This window comes from Narcine bancroftii, chromosome 1 (assembly GCF_036971445.1).
Source record: "Narcine bancroftii isolate sNarBan1 chromosome 1, sNarBan1.hap1, whole genome shotgun sequence".
NCBI lineage: Eukaryota > Metazoa > Chordata > Chondrichthyes > Torpediniformes > Narcinidae > Narcine > Narcine bancroftii.
In genome coordinates this window covers 142,261,296-142,281,833 of record NC_091469.1, presented here as the reverse complement: position 1 = coordinate 142,281,833, position 20,538 = coordinate 142,261,296, and the positions used below count along the sequence as shown (strand labels likewise).

At 43.1% G+C, this 20,538-nt stretch overlaps 1 protein-coding gene across 1 annotated transcript in view; it reads right to left on the bottom strand.

The window, feature by feature from the left end:
• Positions 1-15,576, bottom strand: part of gpm6ab (glycoprotein M6Ab) — a 316,222-nt gene extending 300,646 nt beyond the window's left edge. The window contains exon 1 of the mRNA XM_069902258.1: positions 15,310-15,576. Within this exon, the coding sequence (XP_069758359.1) occupies positions 15,310-15,346 (37 nt within the window). The 5' untranslated portion in view covers positions 15,347-15,576. The remainder of the gene's footprint in view (positions 1-15,309) is intronic.
• Between the last annotated feature and the right edge of the window lie 4,962 nt (positions 15,577-20,538).

Here is a 20,538-nt window from a genome sequence, read left to right as displayed (position 1 = left end):
AATAATGGGATATTGTCTTTAAAGTAAAAGATGAATAAACTCACAAGATTAGGTCCGGAGCTGCACTCTGTCTGAGTGTAGTTGGCTGTTCTAAGAGGGTCATGTGTTTTTTTCTGAGTGAGAGAGAGAGAGAGAGAGAGAAGGAATTCAGTTCTACAGTTTAGCAGCAGTAGCTGGGACTGGAACAGGACAAGCTGACAAACTTGTGGGAAAAACCCCATTTTGAAGACAGGTTTGCCCCTTGTGGTCCATACAAAAGGTGATGGCTGGCCATATAATATTTCACTTGAAATAATGGAAACAAAAAGGAACTCTGTGGTGACCTGAAAGACAACCCTGTTGGGGCAAGTTTCTTCAGCAAGATAATGAAGTGGCTGATCAGAAGGAATCAGCTGTGGGTGTCCAACAAGCAACAAATCTCTTTCTGAAAACCAACAAGAACCTTCCTGAGCAGTAACCATTTACCTTTCAAGCACCAAAGCCTGGTGAAATTCATAAATGTTAAATTATGTGCACAGTACATAACTGCCTGCAACCAGTGAACTTGGAGGAGTGAGAAGTGTGATTGGACTGTGAATTGAAGAACTTTTCTGAACTTACACACAGATTACATACATGTGTGCTTAGAATTAGAAGGGGGTTAAGTTAAAAGTAATAAGTTAGAGTTTGATCCTGTTTTTATGTTTTAAATAATTAATAGTAACTTTTGTTTAAGTAACTATTTGTCTTGGTGAATTTCTATTGCTACTGGGTTTTGGATTCCACTGGGCTCTTAACAAACCCTCACTGCAACACCAGCTCCAAACAATTGCAACACCCCTCACTGCCACACCACATCACTCTGCAGCACTGGATCCAAGCGACTGTTACATTCGCTCAATGCAGCACCATCTTCAAACAAATGCAACAACCCTTCACTGCAAGACTGCCCCCAAACAACTGCAACAACCCTCACTGCAACACCAGCTTCAAACAACTGCAACAACTCTCACTGCAACACCCCATGACTCTGCAACACTGGATCGAAACAACTGCAACATTCTCTCACTGCAACACCATCTTCAAACAAATGCAATAACCCTTCACTTCAAGACCGGTTCCGAACAACTGCAATGACCCTCACTGCAACACAGGATCCAAACAACTGCAACATCCTATCACTCTACTTTACCGCTCGTAACAACTGCCACACACCTTCACTCTGCAACACCAGCTCCAACCAACTGCACCTTGATGTTGCAGAATGATGGTTGTTACAATTTAAGAAAGGATGTGCTGATGTTGGAGAGGCTTCATTGGAGGATCACAAAGTTGAATTTGGGAATGAAATGGTTATCATATGAGAAGTGTTTGACAGCTCTTGGCCTGTACTCGATGGAATCTTGGAGAACAAAGGGGATCTCATTAAAACATTTCAAATGTTGAAAGGCACATGCAGAGTAAATGTAAAAAATAGTTTCCCGTGGTGGGGGAGTTCAGGACAACGGGCATAACTTCAAGATTAAAGGGTGTATGCTTAGAACAGTGATGTGGAGGAGTTTATTCAGCCAGAGAGAGGCAAATCTGTGGAATTTGTTGCCTCAAGCAGCGTGTAGGACAGGGCATCAAAACTTATGGAGAGAAGACCGAGGTGTGGGACTGAGTGGTGACATGGTTCACCTCATAATTAAATTGTGGGGCAGATTTAATGGGTTGAATCACCTATTTCTGTTCCTCTGTCTTGTGGTCTTATTGTCTTAAACATGTGCAGCACCCCATCACTAAACAACACCACTTTTAATCACTGGCTCCAAACAAATGCAACACCCCATCACTCTGCAACATCGGTTCCAAACACCTGCAACTCCTCCTCACTGCAACACTGGCCCGAAACAACTGCAACACCGCATCACTCTGCAACACTGCCACACTCTGCAACACCAGCCCCAAACAACTGCAACATCCCATCACTGCAACACCAGCCCCAAACAACTGCATAACACCCTCACTGCCACATCAGCCCCAAACAACTGCAGCACCCCATCACTCTGCAACACCAGCTCCAAACAGCTGCATAACACCCTCACTGCCACACCAGCCCCAAACAACCGCAATACCCCATCACTCTGCAATACCAGCCCTAAACAACTGCATAACACCCTCACTGCCACACCAGCCCCAAACAACCGCAATACCCCATCACTCTGCAATACCAGCCCCAAACAACTGCAACATCCCCTCACTGCAACACTAGCTGTAAACAACTGCAGCACTGCTGCACGCTTCTAAACCAGCTCCTACAAATGCAACACTGCATCACTCTGCAACAACAACTGCAAACAACCGCAACAACCCATTACTGGAACACCGAGTCCAAAAATCGGCAACAGCCTGTACTGACAAATACCTTCAACATTACAAAGGCACCATCCAGAACATTATAAAATGTCATCTCGCAGAGACCCCAAAAAGGAAATGTTTGGCATTTTGTTTGGAATGAATGGAGTGTAGGTTTTGAGGTATATATTGTAAGAGAACAGTGGGATCTGAGAGAGGGAATAGGGAAGTGTAGATACAGGAAATGTAAGTGCTCATTCTGAATTACCTGGAAGTATTGCGATACTGAATTTACTGTCATACACATGCATATATGCCGCAATGTTCTTACTTGCTGCAGCCAAGCAAGTACATTTGCAACAATAGCACATGTTAAATCACTCCAGTTCAGAAAGAAATCATAAATATAATTAATGGATAATAAACATTTATAATTTTGGGAAGTGCAAGAAAAAAGTGTTTAAATTGTGCAGAAAAGGTCTTTTTGTGGTGCTGGCACAGTTTATAATTGATGTTCTAAGGGGAGGTGCAAGTTGATAGGCATTGGATAAAAACTGTTCTTGATGCTGGATTTCAGGCTTCTGTATCTTCTTTTCAATGGTGGCAGTTCTTTGCGCAACCATAAAATTAGGTAAACTCTTCAAAGAGCTTCCCACCCATCTGGACTCGTGGAGAAGTGCAAGCCTGGCACAGCGTGTTATGTAGGAAGATAACAATTTCCATATGTTTCTTCTATATGCTAATTACCAGGGAGGCAGACTACATATGTATTCCACCTTTATCTTTATGGTTTGAGTTACAAGGAAACTGTTAAACATCAATGAATGCTCTTCAGCAACATTATTCCAATACCTTCCAGGAGCTGAATTCCACAGCCACCTTTTCTTTATAATGTCAGCAAGTGGGGTTATTTTCAGGGAAACATGGGGTACAATGTAATGTCTCATTATCATGGGCCGTTGGCAATCGTCACGAAGAAGAGCTTTGACCGTGTCTCAAATTTGGGTTGTCGCTATAGCAACGGTCCACATCAAGTGTTGTGAGGCCCAAGCCTCTGCTTTGTATGCACTTGCTGGAAACCAGCCTTTGAAACGCAAGTTCCAGATGCTATCAACCTTACGCTGCCCAGTGGATCAAAATGCAAGGTTTCCAATACAACCCCTTTCTTCTGTGTACCAATACAGCAGCAAGCTACTTTCAAACCAATATTCAATGATTATTCAGCTGTAATTGAGCTGTTCTGTGTCAAATGCAGGTTATGCAAATTATCCACAGACTATCAATACACTCAAGTAAATGCCTGGGAGCAATTCTTTTAATTGGATGTGTCTTAACCGATTGACAAATGTGGCAGTAAGGTAATGGCTCAAAAGCAGCAAACAGACATATATTCAGAGCTCAATCCTAAACATTCATAAGGATGCAAAATTCAAATATTTCACTTATTAGGATTATAGTAGATAAAATCGGCAAAGTTTTGGTTGCAATGTCACTCGTTACTGCTGGTGCTCTGAAGATGGGACTTATTTGATCTAGAGACCCGAGTTTCATCTCATCACAGGAAGTGTCATTTAAAGGAATTAATGAATTTATAGATGACAAGAAAATTGGTGCATTGTAGATGGCAGGGTAGATTGTTAAAGGATGTAGCAAAATGCAGATCATTTGGAGATTTGGGCTGAGAAACGGCAGATGGTGATTAAACTGGATGTGGTGATATGTTTCCTCCATTGTATATAGTTATTTTGGTTACTGTATATATGGAGCTGGCCCGCCCACTGATGACTCATACCTTATGACTCCTCCCCCGTGGTCTTGGGCCATAAAGGTCGAGCCACCTCTCCCTTCCCACCATTCCTATATCTGGATCCGTATCAGCAAGGTTCTTCTGTTTACTGTTCCCTCTCCCTAGTTTTGATGGTTACTGGTAGTGGACCACACTGGACAAGCATGAAGTGACGCATTTTTGGAAGTCAAATGCGAAAGGACAGTATGCAGCAAATGGCAAAGCCAATGACATGCAGAAGGATCTTGGGGTGCAAGTCCCTAACTCCCCGAAAGTAAGAATAAATGTGGATAGGGTCTTTAAAAAGCCATCAATCACACTTGCCTTCATCAGTTTTGGGGCATTAAGTATAAATATTCAGAAGTCACATTGTGGCTGAAAAATCTTTGGAGTTTTCGTTGTCGCATTGTACACAAGATGTGAAGAATTTGGAGAAGGTGCAAAAGAGGTTAACTAAGATGTTGTCAGATGAGAGCACGTCAAATTCAGGATTGTTGCCAACTGATTACAACCAGATTAAACACCATTTCTCAAGATCAAGATGCACACACATACAATATATAGCATTAATAATCACACAAACAAGCAAAGTTATAACATAAAAATTAAATATATATAAATGTTTTGAAATAGTTACAGTACAACTCTACTTATCCGAAATTGGATCATCTGAAATCCTCAGTTATCCGAAATTTTTTGGACTTGGGATTGACGTCTGTTCGGCTTTCAATTTTTTTTTTTTGGATAGCTAAGGATTTCAGAAATATCATAAATCCTCATTTATCCAAAAATATTTCAAAGCCAAATTAACATCCAAAAAATTTTGGATAAATGAGGATATCCGAAACAATCAGAAAATCTCCGTTATCCAATTTTTTTTTCAGAGCCGAACTGACGTCACATGTTGGAAAAAAAAATTGGAATTTTGGAAAAACCTCCGAGGAGAATTTTGAGTTTTTGGTGTTGGATTTATCTTATTTTGTTCGGGTTGGTTTTGGTGAGAATTAAACATTATTTTGATGCTTAAAAAGCCTTCCCTTGTTTCCAATCACACAGGCTGAGAGAACAAGCTACTTCCCAGCCTGGTAGTCCTGATTTTCACGCTCCTAAACCTCCTTCCTGCTATTAGTAAAGTCAAGGATACTGTGTGATGTTTGAAAAGAGCACTCAATAATACTTTGAAGCAATCTTCCTGGTGAATGCCATCAATAGAGGAAAGGGAAATCCCAGTGACCTTCTCGGATGCTTTGATGATCTTCTGTATTGACTTCCAGTCTGATGCTTTGCACCTGCTACACCACGCAATGATGCAGTCAGACAAGATACTCTCATTTGTGCTCCTATAAAATATTGTATGGGCCTTGCCCTCCTCCTCTTCCTTAAGAAGTGTAGGCGCTGTTTCATCTTCCTGTCTAATGATGAGGTGTTGTCGGTCCAGGATAGGTCATTTGTTATATGAACACCAAGGAATTTGATGCTTTCCACTCTCTCCATTGATGTGGAGTGGAGAGTGGTCAACAAGTGGACAGGTTAGACAAATTTGGAAGCATTGGAAGCTGTGAAGCAATGCAATAGAAGTACATAAAATTACGAGAGACGTAGATAGTCAAATTGGAAATGTCAAATACAGGGCATAGGTTTAAGGTAAGGGGGTAAATTTTGAAGGAGAGTCATACTCCCAAGAGGTTTGAACTTTGGTTCTTCCTTGACAAGGTATTTGAGACTACAGTCTAATGGCCATCACTCCCTCACCTTCTGTTGTCTTCATCAGACGCAAGGATTGAACAGAGAACATATTTAATTCCCATCTTACTTCTCAATGCCAATAAAACATTAACAGCAGCTCAAAATAGGACGGGAGATTTGTTTGTTAATGAAAAATGAAATGTGGCTCACGACATAAAATGCTGGAACTCAGTTTATTCAATGAGTGAGGCTACTAAACAACTAGAGTCAAACTTGCTCCTATTTAATACCTCTGGTGTGGCTAAATCCGGCAAGGCACTGTGCAGTGAGAATTATCAGACCAAGTCCGAAATGCAAGATGACGTTAGGACAAGTGACCAAAAGCTTGATCAGATGGATACATTAAAGGAGGCAGGTATTTAAGTTAATTTTTAATTTAGAGATCCAGCACAGTAACAGGCCCTTCAGGCTCATGAGCCCATGTTGCCCAAATACACCCATGTGACCAATTAACCTCCTAAGCCCGGATATCTTTGCAACGTGGAAGGAAACCAGAGCACCCAGAGATCAAGGAGAAAGTGTACAAACTCCTCACAGACAGCAGCAGATTTGAACAGACAGCAGGGTTCAGATCTTTGCAGAGAGTCAAGATGGGCCCTCATCCAAGAGGAATATTTGACCATTCCTCCCAAGTGAGAATGAAAGCATTGAGAGATTCAGCGGTGAACCCAGCATCGTCTGCATTATAATATGTGTAAACAAAAAGATTGGTTTCCCCATGATTGTTCACTGTATGCAAAGAAGGACTGGAAGAATCATATTCCATTAACATTAAATTTTTTCATAATTGAATCAAATGCATTTCATCATGAAACATGAATTGGACCACATTTTTCTTTTCAGCACTTTGAGACAGCTTATAGGTGGATGCCGATTAATTTACACATCTGAGGAAAGTTCATTTAATTACAGTTGATCATTAACTTCATTCAAACCCACCTGTAGATTAGCAATGAATTAAGCCATGATTCACCATATGCTCTGAGTGGCATGAAGAGAACATGCAAACTCCACAGAGACAGTGCCAGAGGTCAGGATCAAAACCAAGGTTTGGTGCTGTCCACTTTACACATGTTTCTACGCAACTGGCAGAAGTAACAGAAGACAAGGAGGGTGAAGGTGACTCGTACACTCGTAGAATGCCCTTAACGTAGTAAAAATGTTTTGAATTTACATTACTAAGCTGCCATCATGGAACTCAAACTCAAAAATACTTCTCCGCTGTCCATGTCTTTGCATTGTATCACAAGCGTTTACATGACCACTCTACTGTGCACCTGCTAACTGCCCCTTTTCCCAGCCTCGTGCACATTTGTGATGGCAGGAATCCAGAGAAAAGCACTTTCATCTGTTTGTATATGTGCGGTCAGACGATAATAAACCAAAACCTGAAAGAGTCCCAGCATGCTTCTACTGAGTTGCTTGAACTGAGGTTAACAGGAGATTAGAACCATAGAACAGTACGGTGCAGAGAGGTGTTGGAAGCATATAATTGCGATAGTGAAGAGACATTTAGACAGGAACATGAATCTGCAGGGTATGGAGGCAGATAGTATTAGTTCGACTTGGAGTCAATGTTTGGCACAGCCACTGTGGGCCAAAGAATCTGCTCCTTAGCTGTCCTGTTCTATGCTCTAATATTATCAAAGTTACTTTGCATGTGGACATAGCTCAATGACTCCCTTTCTCACCAAGGGCCACTTTTCCTTCCAGCATCCAGAGCCACACCTTCTATCCTGCCAGATAGAATGAATCGAGCCTTGATGCCACTCCAACACTCGGGCCAAACCAGTAATTGGTTGCATTCTGTAGAAATTTGGACATCTCGAATTCCAGCCACCACCAATTTCCATTGTTTATCCTACTGGCAGCGCAATGTCCAGGACCCCAAATTCTGGATTTCTCCCATGAAACTTCACCCTGGGCGGAATAGTCAAATATTCTCTTGGATGATCCACCTTCACTCTCCTTGTCTTCTGTTACTTTTGAAAAACTACCACTCACCTTCAAATATGGCCCGATCATCACATATTTCTTGATAATGATCCTATAAAGCATTGACATTTATGCTACATTAAGGGCATAATGCATACAAACACTTATAAGGTGGACAGCACTGAGCTCAATTGTTTCTCAATTCTCACCCATTCAGATTAGATCTTGACCTCTGGTACTGCCTCTGTGGAGTTTACACGTTCTCCTCATGCCACTGGGAACCTTGGGCTTCCTCCCACTCACAGGTTGGAAAGTTAATTGGATGCTACAAGTTATTCCTGATATCGATGAGCCATTGGAGAATCAGGGAGAAGTTGATCAGCAAATGAGGCGGAATAGGCCACAGGGAAATTAGTGAGGAGATGGGAATTGATGGGGTCACTGAAAGCCAGCAGAGAAACAATGGGAAGAATGTCCTTCTCCTACGTCCTCCAGTCCATTGAAGACAAGATGCTAACTCAAGAAGTCAGCCAATATCATAAAGGATCCCCATTACCATGTTAACAATCCCATCATCGGTTAAGCTTTTGAACCTCCCTGTATTACCTTCATGCTGACCATAAAATATCCTGGAGCACCAAAACATCCATCTGCACAAGTAAAGCATGATACTTTTTTCATGTCCCAACTGCAACAATGAATATTTAGTTACCTATCTTTTTTATATTTATGATCTTTTTCTGTCTCGTGGTATATTGAAGTAATTTAATTAATCTCTTGTTGTTTGTGGATCATATATACCTGTGTGGCTGCATCATCTAAGAATTTTGGCACATCTGTTCATTGTTCTTATGTATAAATTCTCATCTCATCTACGTTGTGGGGAATTATGAAACACCTTCATTCCTCATGGCGATTTCTAATTTGTGCTCAATGAATTTTCCCTCTTCCCAAAGGTGATTTAGTTAATGGGCACATATAGTTACCTATGCCCAAGCATGCAAATAACATCACAGCGAAGTGAGCAGATTAGCTTCAATTCTTCTCATGGACAAATGCCTGATATTTTCTGCCATTTGGGAGGCTTAAGAGATTCTTAGACAGGCATATGGATGCAAATTAAAAAAAAAAATAGAAGGTTATGGGTGCGAGGTAGGGAAGGTTTAGATTGTTGAGTAGGTTTGAATAGGTCATCACAACATTGCAGGCCGAAGGGCCTGTAATGTCCTGTGTATACAAACATGCTGGAGAAACTCAGCAGGTCACGCAGCATCCAAGGGAAGTAAAGATTAACCAATGCTTCAGTTCTGGCCCCTTGATCAGGCAGAGGTGCATGAAGACCAGCACCTCTAGATTCAAGAACAGTTTTTTTTCCCCCCATTATCAGTTAAGCTTTTGAACCTCCCTGTATTACCCTCATGCTGACCATAAAATATCCGGGAGCACAAAATCATCAATTAAAGCATGATATTTTTTTCATGCCCCAACTACAACAATGAATATTTAGTTACCAATCTTTTTTATATTTATAATCACTTTCTGTCTCGTGGCATATTGCAGTAATTTAATGTTTGTGAATAATACGAACCTACGTGGCGGTACCAAATAAGAATTTCCTGAAATAGGCAGGTGCCTGAATTAAAATGTGGAGGGAGAGGTAGTGAGTGTGGGGAGATAGGGGGAGGGGGCAGAGGAGGAGAGGAGGGCGGAGGGAGGAAAGGGGAGGGGAAGGAGCCCAATATCTGCTAACATCTTTGCAAAATAAAGGAATCTCTTCAGATCCTCTTTTGAGGGAGAGGTTCTGATTGTTAATTCATGCTATGCAAGTGGCTTAGAGTCCAACACATATCCTCGTTCGCTCTTTTAGTGGTTTCAATCCAAACAAGCAGAGGGTGACTTTATATTACAAAATAATTATATTGTTCCCATCTACAGTACTTGGATGTGCTGTGATTGCTGAATAATGCAGTTAGTTATTCACCATAACTGAAGTCTCAGCCAAACCTAATACATAATGTAAACTGTGCTCAAGTCTCAACTCCTCAAGTCCACAGGAATCTGGGCAGAAAGACGGGAAGACAAGTTTAAATACAACTACAACAAAATAAACAGAATCACTGATGCTCAAACTCCCCCAGGATTTCCATAGGGGTCACAGTTGCGTTGAAATTTCATAAATACGTGGAACCATTGGCTTAAATGTTAAAGCCATATATTGGGACTCACTGACAAAAGGCAAAGGAGGAAAAACCCAACACCCAACCCCAACCAACCAATTTTCCCCTGCAACCGTGTCTGCCTGTCCCGCATCGGACTTGTCAGCCACAAACGAGCCTGCAGCTGACGTGGACATTTACCCCCTCCATAAATCTTCGTCCGCGAAGCCAAGCCAAAGAATATTGGGACTACCTATGGCCCTACTCCCGCCTACAGACTACCTACTACTATGGTTCAGTCAGCAAATGATGCTGGTGTAGCATAACCCGTGATCAGATGAATTTGACCACTCTCTGAGGCAGCAAAGCTAAAGTTCAAGGTCCTTTTAATTGCCAAATAATGCATTCAAGTGTAACATGCGTAATTAACCTTGTAGGCCACAAGGCAAACAAAGAGCCAGCAGATGCACTGCACGGCGGCGCCCCTAACAATCGGAGAGAGAGAAGCAAAAGAAAATCCCTTCAGTGTGACCAAGTGTCTGTGGATTCACCTCCGCAACACCTGCATCCTCCTGCGGGCACGCAGACCACGTTCATCAGCATCCTGAGCTCCAGATCCAAACCTCCGATACGATCGGGAAACTTCCAGGGCCCAAGGCCCATCGGCGGCCCTTCTTGCCCCTCAGCTCCCTCTCGAATCCCAGCTCCCCTATCCTTCATGTCTCAGCCCCCTTTAGGTTTGGACCCGCAGCCCAAATGATCAAGGCCAGTGAGAGACCGTGCCCATGAGAAGGCAAGGATGCAAATTTTCCTGACAAGCGTGCTGGTGAGATTCGGCCACCCCGCCGTGTCCTTTTCTTGGCGATTACAATGAAGACTAATCACAGATTTGTGCTCCCATCATGTTTTGGGATTTCCTTTTAGCATTAAGGTGCTGTACGCATTTCAGATCTTGGTTTCTATGTCTTCGTGTCTTCCCGCCCAGATTCCTGTGGACCTGATGAGTTGAGACTTAAGCACAGTTTTCATATGTTGAGGCATGTTTCTCTTTCAATTTGTGACTTCAATTCTACTTTTTATGAGACCATTCACCTCCAAAGCACAAGGACCCAACCAGCCTTGTATGGTTGAGGCAGCCCTATGCAAATAGCCCCTCTGTCTTCATGGCCCAATTATTTGACCAAACCATTTGAATCGTTATTCCTAAATTTGCCTCTCACATGCTTTCGGACTGCAAGATTTCAAATTAAATTCAAGTGCTGGACATACAGCAGGGTAACGGGCTCTTTTAGCCCACAAGCCCGTGCCATCCAATTAACCTGCAACACCAGCACGTTTCGAAGGGCAGGAGGAAACCAGAGCACCTGAAGGAAACCCATGCACCCATGGGGAGAACGTGCAAACATTTTACAAACAGCACCAGATTCGAGCCCGGGCTGCTGGCACTATAACAGCATTACGCTAACTGTGCTGCCCCCCATTTTAAAAACAAAGATTAAACTATATACCATGTAAGAATTTGCAGCAGATTTTGATTTTGCACAGCTTCATTGCATGAGGAACAGTGAGGACTCGCAGAACAAGAATTCAAACACAATGCCGTTCACAGATACTTGGAGGATTGGACAGGCCACTGGTGTAACTCATTTCACGATTGGCAAGGCTAAACAGGCAGAAAAACCCCAGGTTTCACCTTCCATTTCATAAACAGCAGCGCCAACACTCCATGCTATCTCCGTCCTCCACTGGAAGCATTAGCCCCAGCCTTTATTCACAAATCCCCTCCCGACTAAACCTTGTATGAAATGTTCGACTCCAGCTCATACAATTAAGAAGGGAAAGCTTTTGCTGACATCTCCATCAACATCTCTACTGTGCTGCACATGCTCGAGACCCAGCATTTTCTCTCCTTTTGCTTCTCCACTCCTCTCGCTCCACACAGGTAAATGGCTCAGTTCAACATCTTTTGTAATAATTACCCAATTATGATCGGGACCTAAGCCAGTGTGTAAAAAGCCCTCCATTTCCTAGCCACCCATTTCAATTCCCTTCCCCATTGCCGTGCCAACAAGTCTGCTCGTGGTCTCACATGCTGCCAGACTGAGGCCATCCAGAAATTGGAGGAGCAATGCCTCATCTTCCGTCTGGACACCTTCCAACCAGATGGAATTAACATCAACTTCTCCATTTTCCATTAACTACCCCTCCCCTCTTCTCTATCCCTATATCTCCTTTTCTCTCACTCTGATTCTCTCTCTTTCCCTTTCCCTCTGTCTCCTTTCCTCCAGCTCTAAATTCACAGAGCCACACCCCATCCCCCCCCCATCAATCCTCACCGTCCCTCTCCAGTCCTCCTATCCGTGCCTGTTGGCCTGTGCTCCTCCCCCTCTCCTTTCTCCCCTCCTCCCACAGCCTTTTTTAATTGAGGTGCTTGCTCATACCTTGAAGAAGGCTCAAGCCCGTAATGTTGGGAATATATCTTTCCCTCCTTTGGACTCTGGGAGACCTGATGAGTTTCTCCAGCATTTTGGTGAGTTTCCTTCCATATTATGTTTTTGGCATGTTTATTCTTTGCAACACATAAAAGTGCTGGAAAAAAACTCAGCAGGTCATGCAGCATCCATTGGGGAGTCATAGTTTTGGGCCGGAACCCTTCATCAGAAATACTCTTCACAATCTGATTACCACATCCAAAACCAAGCAAATCGTAGGTTTGGAGTCACATATTGAGAAGACTAAGTTTTCTCCTCAGAAACAGCACTTTTGACTGGGAACTTCTGATCCCTGACCTTTCAAGGGCACAGCCTCGCATTGTCCTCGATCATTTAGGCTACAGATGCCAACCAAAAAGGGGGGGGGGGGGGGGTGATCTTTAAAGGCTTTACTGCTTCAGGGAGTAGTCAAATTTTCTTGATCTCAAGCAATGGTGCAACAGCATCCATTGTTATGTCAGTCACTGACTGAGTTCTAGGCAGTATGGGCTGTAGGCAGGAGTAGTCCTTAGTCCTTAGGCGGACCCAATATACTGTATGTCTTTAATGTTTAAACTGAAGGCTCCACACGTTTATGAATGAAATGCGCTCATCATTGCCAAAGACAATTTGGATTTTAAACTCCAGACAACTACATGAATTTTTAATTCCACAGCGGGAATGGTGGAAGATGTATTGCTGGTTTAGGCAATGGATTATTTATCCAGTGTTGTAACTATTGCACCAAGCACCACATCCCAATGAGAATAACATCTCAGTTTTGAGATGTAGTTGAAATTAATTGATTTATCAAAAATGGCTTTAATATAAACAGTGATAATGCAGCATTCAAACCCATTCTCCAGACTATGCTAGAGGAGTATCTTAAATTTAAGCAGATGCTGAAATACACATGATGTCTGTTTGACAGAGACCAGCTCTGTAAATGAAATGGCTATTTGTAAATATTAATTATTTGCTGCTGGCCTGGAAAGAAATTCCATGTTGCTTAAATGGCTGCTCATTGACAGGTTTAGAAACTACTACCCTTTAAACAAGCCCAAGAACAGTAGTTTTAAAGGACCTTATTCATGACAGCTGGTGATAAATCCCAGGTTTGAGTTAGTTTTGCATCCGCCCTCCTGCTGAACGTACATCCACCATTAATCTCAGTAGATACAACACAGTTTGGTTAAAAAAAGATCACACAAGATAAACGCTCTTTAGTTACAAAAATGGAGACCTTTCCCTCGATTAAATCCCACTTTGTGCAGGGTGAACGCGGTTGGCACGCATACGCTGGGGTGACGGTGCCCTTTTTTTAAATATACTGTTGATATCGGACAGATACATGAGTCAAGGTAATAAATGTGGTTTGATCAAGCCTTATTTTTCTTTGATGGGTTGCATCTAATAAGTGAGCATGGCAGTTGTTGGCTCAAGGAGGATAAATGATTGATGGGATCATGCAAATGGATTCTGCATCAACTGCAGTAACCATAAATATATATTTCTACACATTTTAAACAAAATGACTGCAAATTTATATTATTCCAGGACTCAAAATGGCAGCTGTGGAAGCATTAGTCTCTTCCATTCCATTCCCTCTTGCAATCACCCCAGTTTACACTTTATGTAAAGCTTTCACACGAATGACAGTACACCGCACAGTTAGACAGAGTGTTTCACCCCCTGGCAAAGAATCAATTAAGGAAGACAGAAGTCCGATGCCAAGTTGAGATGAAGGGACCTCACGTTCAGTTATTTGTCTCCAGTCCAGAAGGGATCCCCAATGGAGGGAGAGAGCAGAAAGAAAGCCAGCACACTGCTCGTTGACACCCTGCATTCAACAGTATGATATGGCTGGTGATGGTGCCCAGAATAAAGCTGGTGTAAAAATGCACACTACATGCCTAGCATTCTTTTCAAGAATATTTTTTAAACAAATAAAGTCTTTCATTCGGAGAATCAGAAAAAGCTGCAAAAATGACAACCCCAGGTAGAACCAGGGAACGTGATTGAAGAACAAATTTCTGGAGATCTGTACCCACATGCACATTCACCTATACAGATGAAATACACGTTTGCCCATTCACGAAGGTATACAAACATGTCAGGGAAATCTGTTGAGCTAGGCTGATACAAGGCAGGCACAACTCCACCTAAGTGGAAAGATGCTTGACTTTGTAGATCCGCTGTCACATTAAACAAATGAGATGGTAACCGTTTAACATTGACATTCAGACACTGCTGACCTGCCCTGCCAGGCATGAGCAAGCATGCACTAGATGGGCTCACAAAGTCAGTGGCGATAGGATTCTACCAGTATGGCTATTGCAAAGAACTCTGCACCGTTTGAAATCAGTAATTTTGCAGCAATAAATCTGCATAAAGGGATGCCGAGCGAGAGAAATAAAACACCCCCACATCTAAGCAAACAAGCGCACGCCCACAGACAGTGCAGCAATGCTCAGAAGCGCACAGAGCCCCCCCCCCCCCCCACACAGGGATGTCCACCCACGCTCATGTCCACTCAAGGAGCGCGCATGTCGATGGACCCTCACATGCACGCGCGTGCACACGCCCAGGCCGGGCACTTTTTTGATCCCCCCCGCCCCCCAACACACACTTGCAGCGGAGATCAAACCAAATCACAGGGATCGACTCAGAAACACTGTTTACTTATAAATGCCCTATGCTAAGTTAATGCACTGGAGGGGAGTGGGGAGGGAGTGGGGAGGGGGAGTGGGGGGGGAGTGGGGAGGGGGAGTGGGGGGGGTGAGGGGGGGTGGGGGGGTGGGGGAGGGGAGTGGGGGAGGGGAGTGGGGGGGAAGTGGGGGGGGTGTTAGGGGAGGAGGAGAAGAGTTGTGCCCTTTGTTACATTTTGATTCCACAATACCTTTCTGGGTCTGTCCTTCTTCCATATTCTCTTCCATTCCTGGCTCTCGACAGTCCTCGAGGTTGTGAATTAAAAAAAAATAAACAAAAGCTTCAATTGGAAGCTTTGGGGTTCTCTTAAAAGTCTTCGAGCTTTGCAAGTCCTCTGAGCTTGGCTCCTACTCTCTCACTCCCCTCGATTTAGCCTTGAGATTGCTTGTCAAGTGTAATTTCATTCAAATTGCTCTTGCGTGATGATCAATGTTGCTTCTCAATGCTGACCATTGTGTCCCACTGCAAAGCATCTATTTCAAACGACTGAGCTCGCTCAATTCAGGACAATTCTGAGCTGTGCCTGGCGCACACACTCACACACACAAATGCTTCCTTGGAAATGATTTGCTCCTGCGTGTGTTAAAAAAAAATGATTTCAACCAAGCACGAGGGTATGTGCAGAATATTAGGTGCATTGGACGCCAGGGAGGCTTTTAGCAAGGAGCATTTGCTGGCAGGGGTGTTTCACCAACACGAGGAAAGACCACCGACTCACCTCCCCCTCTTCCCGCATTGGGAGAACCCACTTGATTATAGTGCTCTCTTAAAACAAAAACCCGCAGGGTGTGGATCTGCTTTTAATTTTATAAAATAAAGGCACGCACATTCACAGTGAAAAACAAAGCTAGATTTCTTTGAAATCTAATACCAAGTAATGCGGTTCTGGGTTGACAAACCTATCAATTTTACCCCGGCGTCTTTGAACCCTCTTGCTGGGTTTAAATAACATGCCCATTGCTCAGGTCAGCGAGCACCTTGTCTGTTGGACAGCGCAGTCTCTCCTCCACTGATGAGGACATTATAGGCATATCACCATCATGTGGACCACCCACCCCGCCTCTCCCACCACCACCCTGACTCTGGCCACATATCCACTTGCACAGGGGCCAGCCACCAGCGTGGGAATTCTGCAAAGACTTTTGTGAAACTTTCTGGAAGAGAATACTTGTGGGAAATTTCTCCACCGTGGGGCGGGGTACGACGACACACGATCCTGGGGGGAGCGGAGCGCAGTCTGATTCCCAGCGAACGTGACCTGGCGCCATCTGGAACTGGGCTGGCCACGCTGAAGATGCATGGGGTGGTTGGAGGTATTGGGGTCTGAAGCGAAGCACGATCTGAAAATCAGCGGGTCGAGCAGCATCCGTGGAGGAGGGGGGAGAGAGAGAAAGCATGGGGTACGTTTCGGGTCAGAAAGACTTGACGCTAATTTTCTCCAGCAGATTGTGTTTAGTCCGAGCAACCTGAGCCCAGATCACGTGTCCGGTGCCAACAGAATCAGTACTGTTGAGAAAGATCACCCTGATTAAAGCACAGTCTTTAAACTCTCTTTAGCTTAATCCAAGGTAATAAATAATGCCCATGGAAGGCAAGGATAAGTGTAAATTGGGATTTAGTGTTTCTACATCAACAGATGTTCTGATGGGCAAGGCCACACCCCCATCCCCAAAAACCATATTCCTTAGTGCCATGAAAGAGTGCCTGTTTAAAATAATGAAATCCAAACTTAATTAACTCAGTCAATACTAAAACATCCAGTGGACCTCATTTGTGATTCATGATCTGCAGTTGTTTGCTCATGGAACTTTGGTTTCCAGTTGATGAGCTTCAAGTGTTGGGCACATCACAGAGCAGAGGGAGTGGGAGAGTTACCTGGACTTTGTGCTCCTGGAAGCAGGCACATGTTTCAAGCTTGATAAGGTTTTCCTTGTGACTGCAAAAGAGGCAAGTAGAGGGATCAGAGGGGGTTATAGAATAAAATATTGCAGCACGGTAGAGCCCCTTTGGCCCAAGACATTATGCCGATCAATATAAACCTACTCAACAATCTAAAGGTGGTTTTCAACCTTTTTTTATCCACTAACATGCCACCTTAAGTAATCCCATACTAACCTCAGTGTACCTATGGCATCCTTTGCCATAGGTGGTCTGTGGTTAGTAAAGGATCATTTAAGTGAGTGGAAATAAAGATTGAGATCTACGGATTAAAACCTTCCCTACCTTACACCCATAACCCTCTATTTCTAAAAGTATTTTAAAAGGTACCAGCCTCCACCACCACCCACAGCAATGCATTTCAGTCACCCATTATTCTTTGTGTAAAGAAAAACTTGCTTCTGACATCTCCACTAAACTTTTCTCCCCTCACCCTCTATAAATGTGCTACTGTTGCCCCAGGACCAAAAGTGCTGGCTATCCACCCTATCGATGCCTCTCATTACATTGTATTAAGTCACCTCTCATCCTTCTTTGCTCCAAAGGGAAAAGCGCAAGCTCTGTTGACCTTGCCTCATAGGAGACATTCTCCAATCTGAAGCATGGTGTCCTAGAAAATTATACGACCAGAATAATAGGCAAGATTTTAATCTAATTAATAGGTGGAAGCTCAAAGTAAAGGTCTAATAAAGGTACCATGAGTGAGAGAACAGTCACACAGATCGTGAAGATGTGAATGAAAATCAATGCTTGACAGTAAAATGTAAGCAAAGGTATGAGACAAAAATTAGAAATGAAGGAACACGTAAAAAAAACCAAAGGTTCTTTATCTGCATCCAGGCAGCATTTTATTCAACTTGTTTTTGTAATTTATGATTCATGTGATCAAGACGAAGGAGATGATTGAACACTTCAGGAGGACCAGGGATCACCACCTCCACTAGGCATTAATAGCTTGGTGGTGGAGAGAGCAGAGAGCACCAAGTTATTTGGAGTCCACTTAAGAAGTGACCAAGCCTAGACACCCAACATCTCCTCATTTGTTTGGAATGCACAACAGCCACTACACTTCCTTGGACAGCTGGGGTGGGCAAGGCTACCGGCCATGATTCTGCAGAGCTCTATCTTGGCCAGCTGCATCACAGTGTGGTGCAGTTGCTGTAGACCAGTGATTCCCAACCTTTTTTATGCCCTGCACCTCTAAAAAATTTTAATATGTTCTCGCACCCCTTAAAGTAATAATTTATTTAAGAATAAGGATGAAGGTGACCAAAACAAATTTGTATAATCAATTTTTAATAATGTATAAACAAAAATGAAACATATGGAAAAGAAAAAATATTACAACAAATTAAAAGTTGCATAGTCCCTACAAAAAAATTAAATGTTCATCCATGCATGAAATTTCTTTAAAAAAAAATTAAAGAACTAATGTTCAAATGTTCATAAGCCAACTTAAATTTAATGACCCTTTTGTTCCTGTTTATTGCTTAAGAGTTTTTCAAAACGTGGCACTTTGTTGTTGATAGCAGTCCGCGTGTCTGCCTGTGCGATTTCTAGATTTTGTCTTGATTGACAAAAGGGCACTAAATCCAGACTTGCATAAGTATGTCGTCGCGAATGGGATGAGCCCAGTTAGTGCTTTGTCACAAAGTCTTGGAAACATCTCTATTGCCGAACACCAATATTGTTCCAAAGTTTTACTTTCAAACTGCATTTCAAGAACATGATTTGTGCGCAGTTCTCAATAAGATCTTCCTTCAGCTCTTCACCATCCGACATATTATCCAAATTGAAGGAGTATGGATTTATTTTTAAAAAACTGAAAGGTTATCTCGCACCCCCTTGGGGTGTGAGAACCCCTGGTTGGGAAACCTTGCTGTAGACCATTGGATCAGGGGCTGATCCAAATGACTAGAAGAGCAGCAGAGAGAATCAATGTGGTCTCCCACCCCCCCCCCCCCCCCCTCCCATTCAATGTGATCTACTGGGATCATTGTTGAAAAATGCTTACAAAATCGTTGAGGGCCTTTACCACCCTGCACACTGCATCTTTCAGCCGCTCCTATCGGGAAAGAGATATAGGAGTATCAGAGCCAGCGCCATCAGGCTGAGAAACAGCTTCCTCCCACAGGCAGTGAGAATGCTGAATGACTGGATGAACTACTCACACAAACATTCTGAGACTCTACTATTCATTAAACAATATTTACTTAATTTTATGAATGTAGTGAATATATATCATTTGTCTGGATGTGTCTTATGTCTGGTTGAGTATGCTTGGTTTTGCACCAAAGTCCAGAGAACACTATTTTGTCAGATTATACTTGTACAATAGGATGATAATAAACTTGAACTTGTACTCTGCATTTGGTTGAAGAAACAATCGTTGATGCCCTCCACAAATTCTTCTTTCATGTTATCCTTGTCAGTTTGGCTCGTTCATTCCAAATAGTTTTCAGAATTTACCCAGGACCAGTGTATTGAAGAATTGGTTGTGTTTATGGAGGAACAATTATTATGCAGTCCTGTGTCTAAGGATTTTATTGGGAGTAGTGATTAAAACATACAGTACAACTCCGATTATCTGAAATGGTTGGGACCGAGTCCATTTTGAATAAACGTTTTTTCTGAGAACTGGTCATTTTTTTGAAAAGCAGCCCAGTAGCAAGAGCAATCATTTGTAACAGTGTTTAGGCAACAACAAACAACAATGTAAGGCTTTTTAAGCATTAAAATAATTTTTAATTCTCACCGCCACTGCCGATCACTGAAACTTCCCCACCAAGGCCCCGGTTGTGCCAGGAGCCCGAGGGTCAAGGACTTGAGGGTCCCACCACCACCGCTGGGAGCCCAAGGTCCGCTGCTGCCAGTCCCAGGAGCCTGAGGTCCGCTACAGCCGCCGCTGGGAGCCTGGCGCCTCTAGTTAGTTCAGCTCTGGAAAAATCTCGGATAAATGAGGATTTTGGAGAATCCAATTTCAGATACTGTGAGTTGTACTGCATTTGAATTGTCTTGTGTTGCTTGCAGATCCGGATCCTTCTGGCTGCCTTCTGTTCATCCTTTTTTGAAATCCCAACATTCTAAACTGTCCACCAGACCATGACTCATGCTCTGGGCCTCCTTCCACTCCACAGCACTACCCAGTGGTGGCTTATTGTCCAAGTCCAGAAATTTTTAGATCATGCTCACTCTCTCAGCAGTCTGCCTTCACCTTGGCTCTCTAAGGCAAACTGTCACTTTTTAACATAAAACCACACAACCCATAGGCCAATACACAGCACAGAACTCTGTAACAGTTAAAGGAATAAAGGAGAATTTAATGGCTGTCCTGTTAGCTCATAGACCAGCTTAAAGAATGTCCAACAAGAGAGCAGCAAGAGGTCAAACAAACTGAAATGGACGAACTATTTTTGGTGCTTTTCATAGATTAGCAAAGCCTCTCTTCTCTTCAGTTCACCTATTGTCACCATGGCACAGG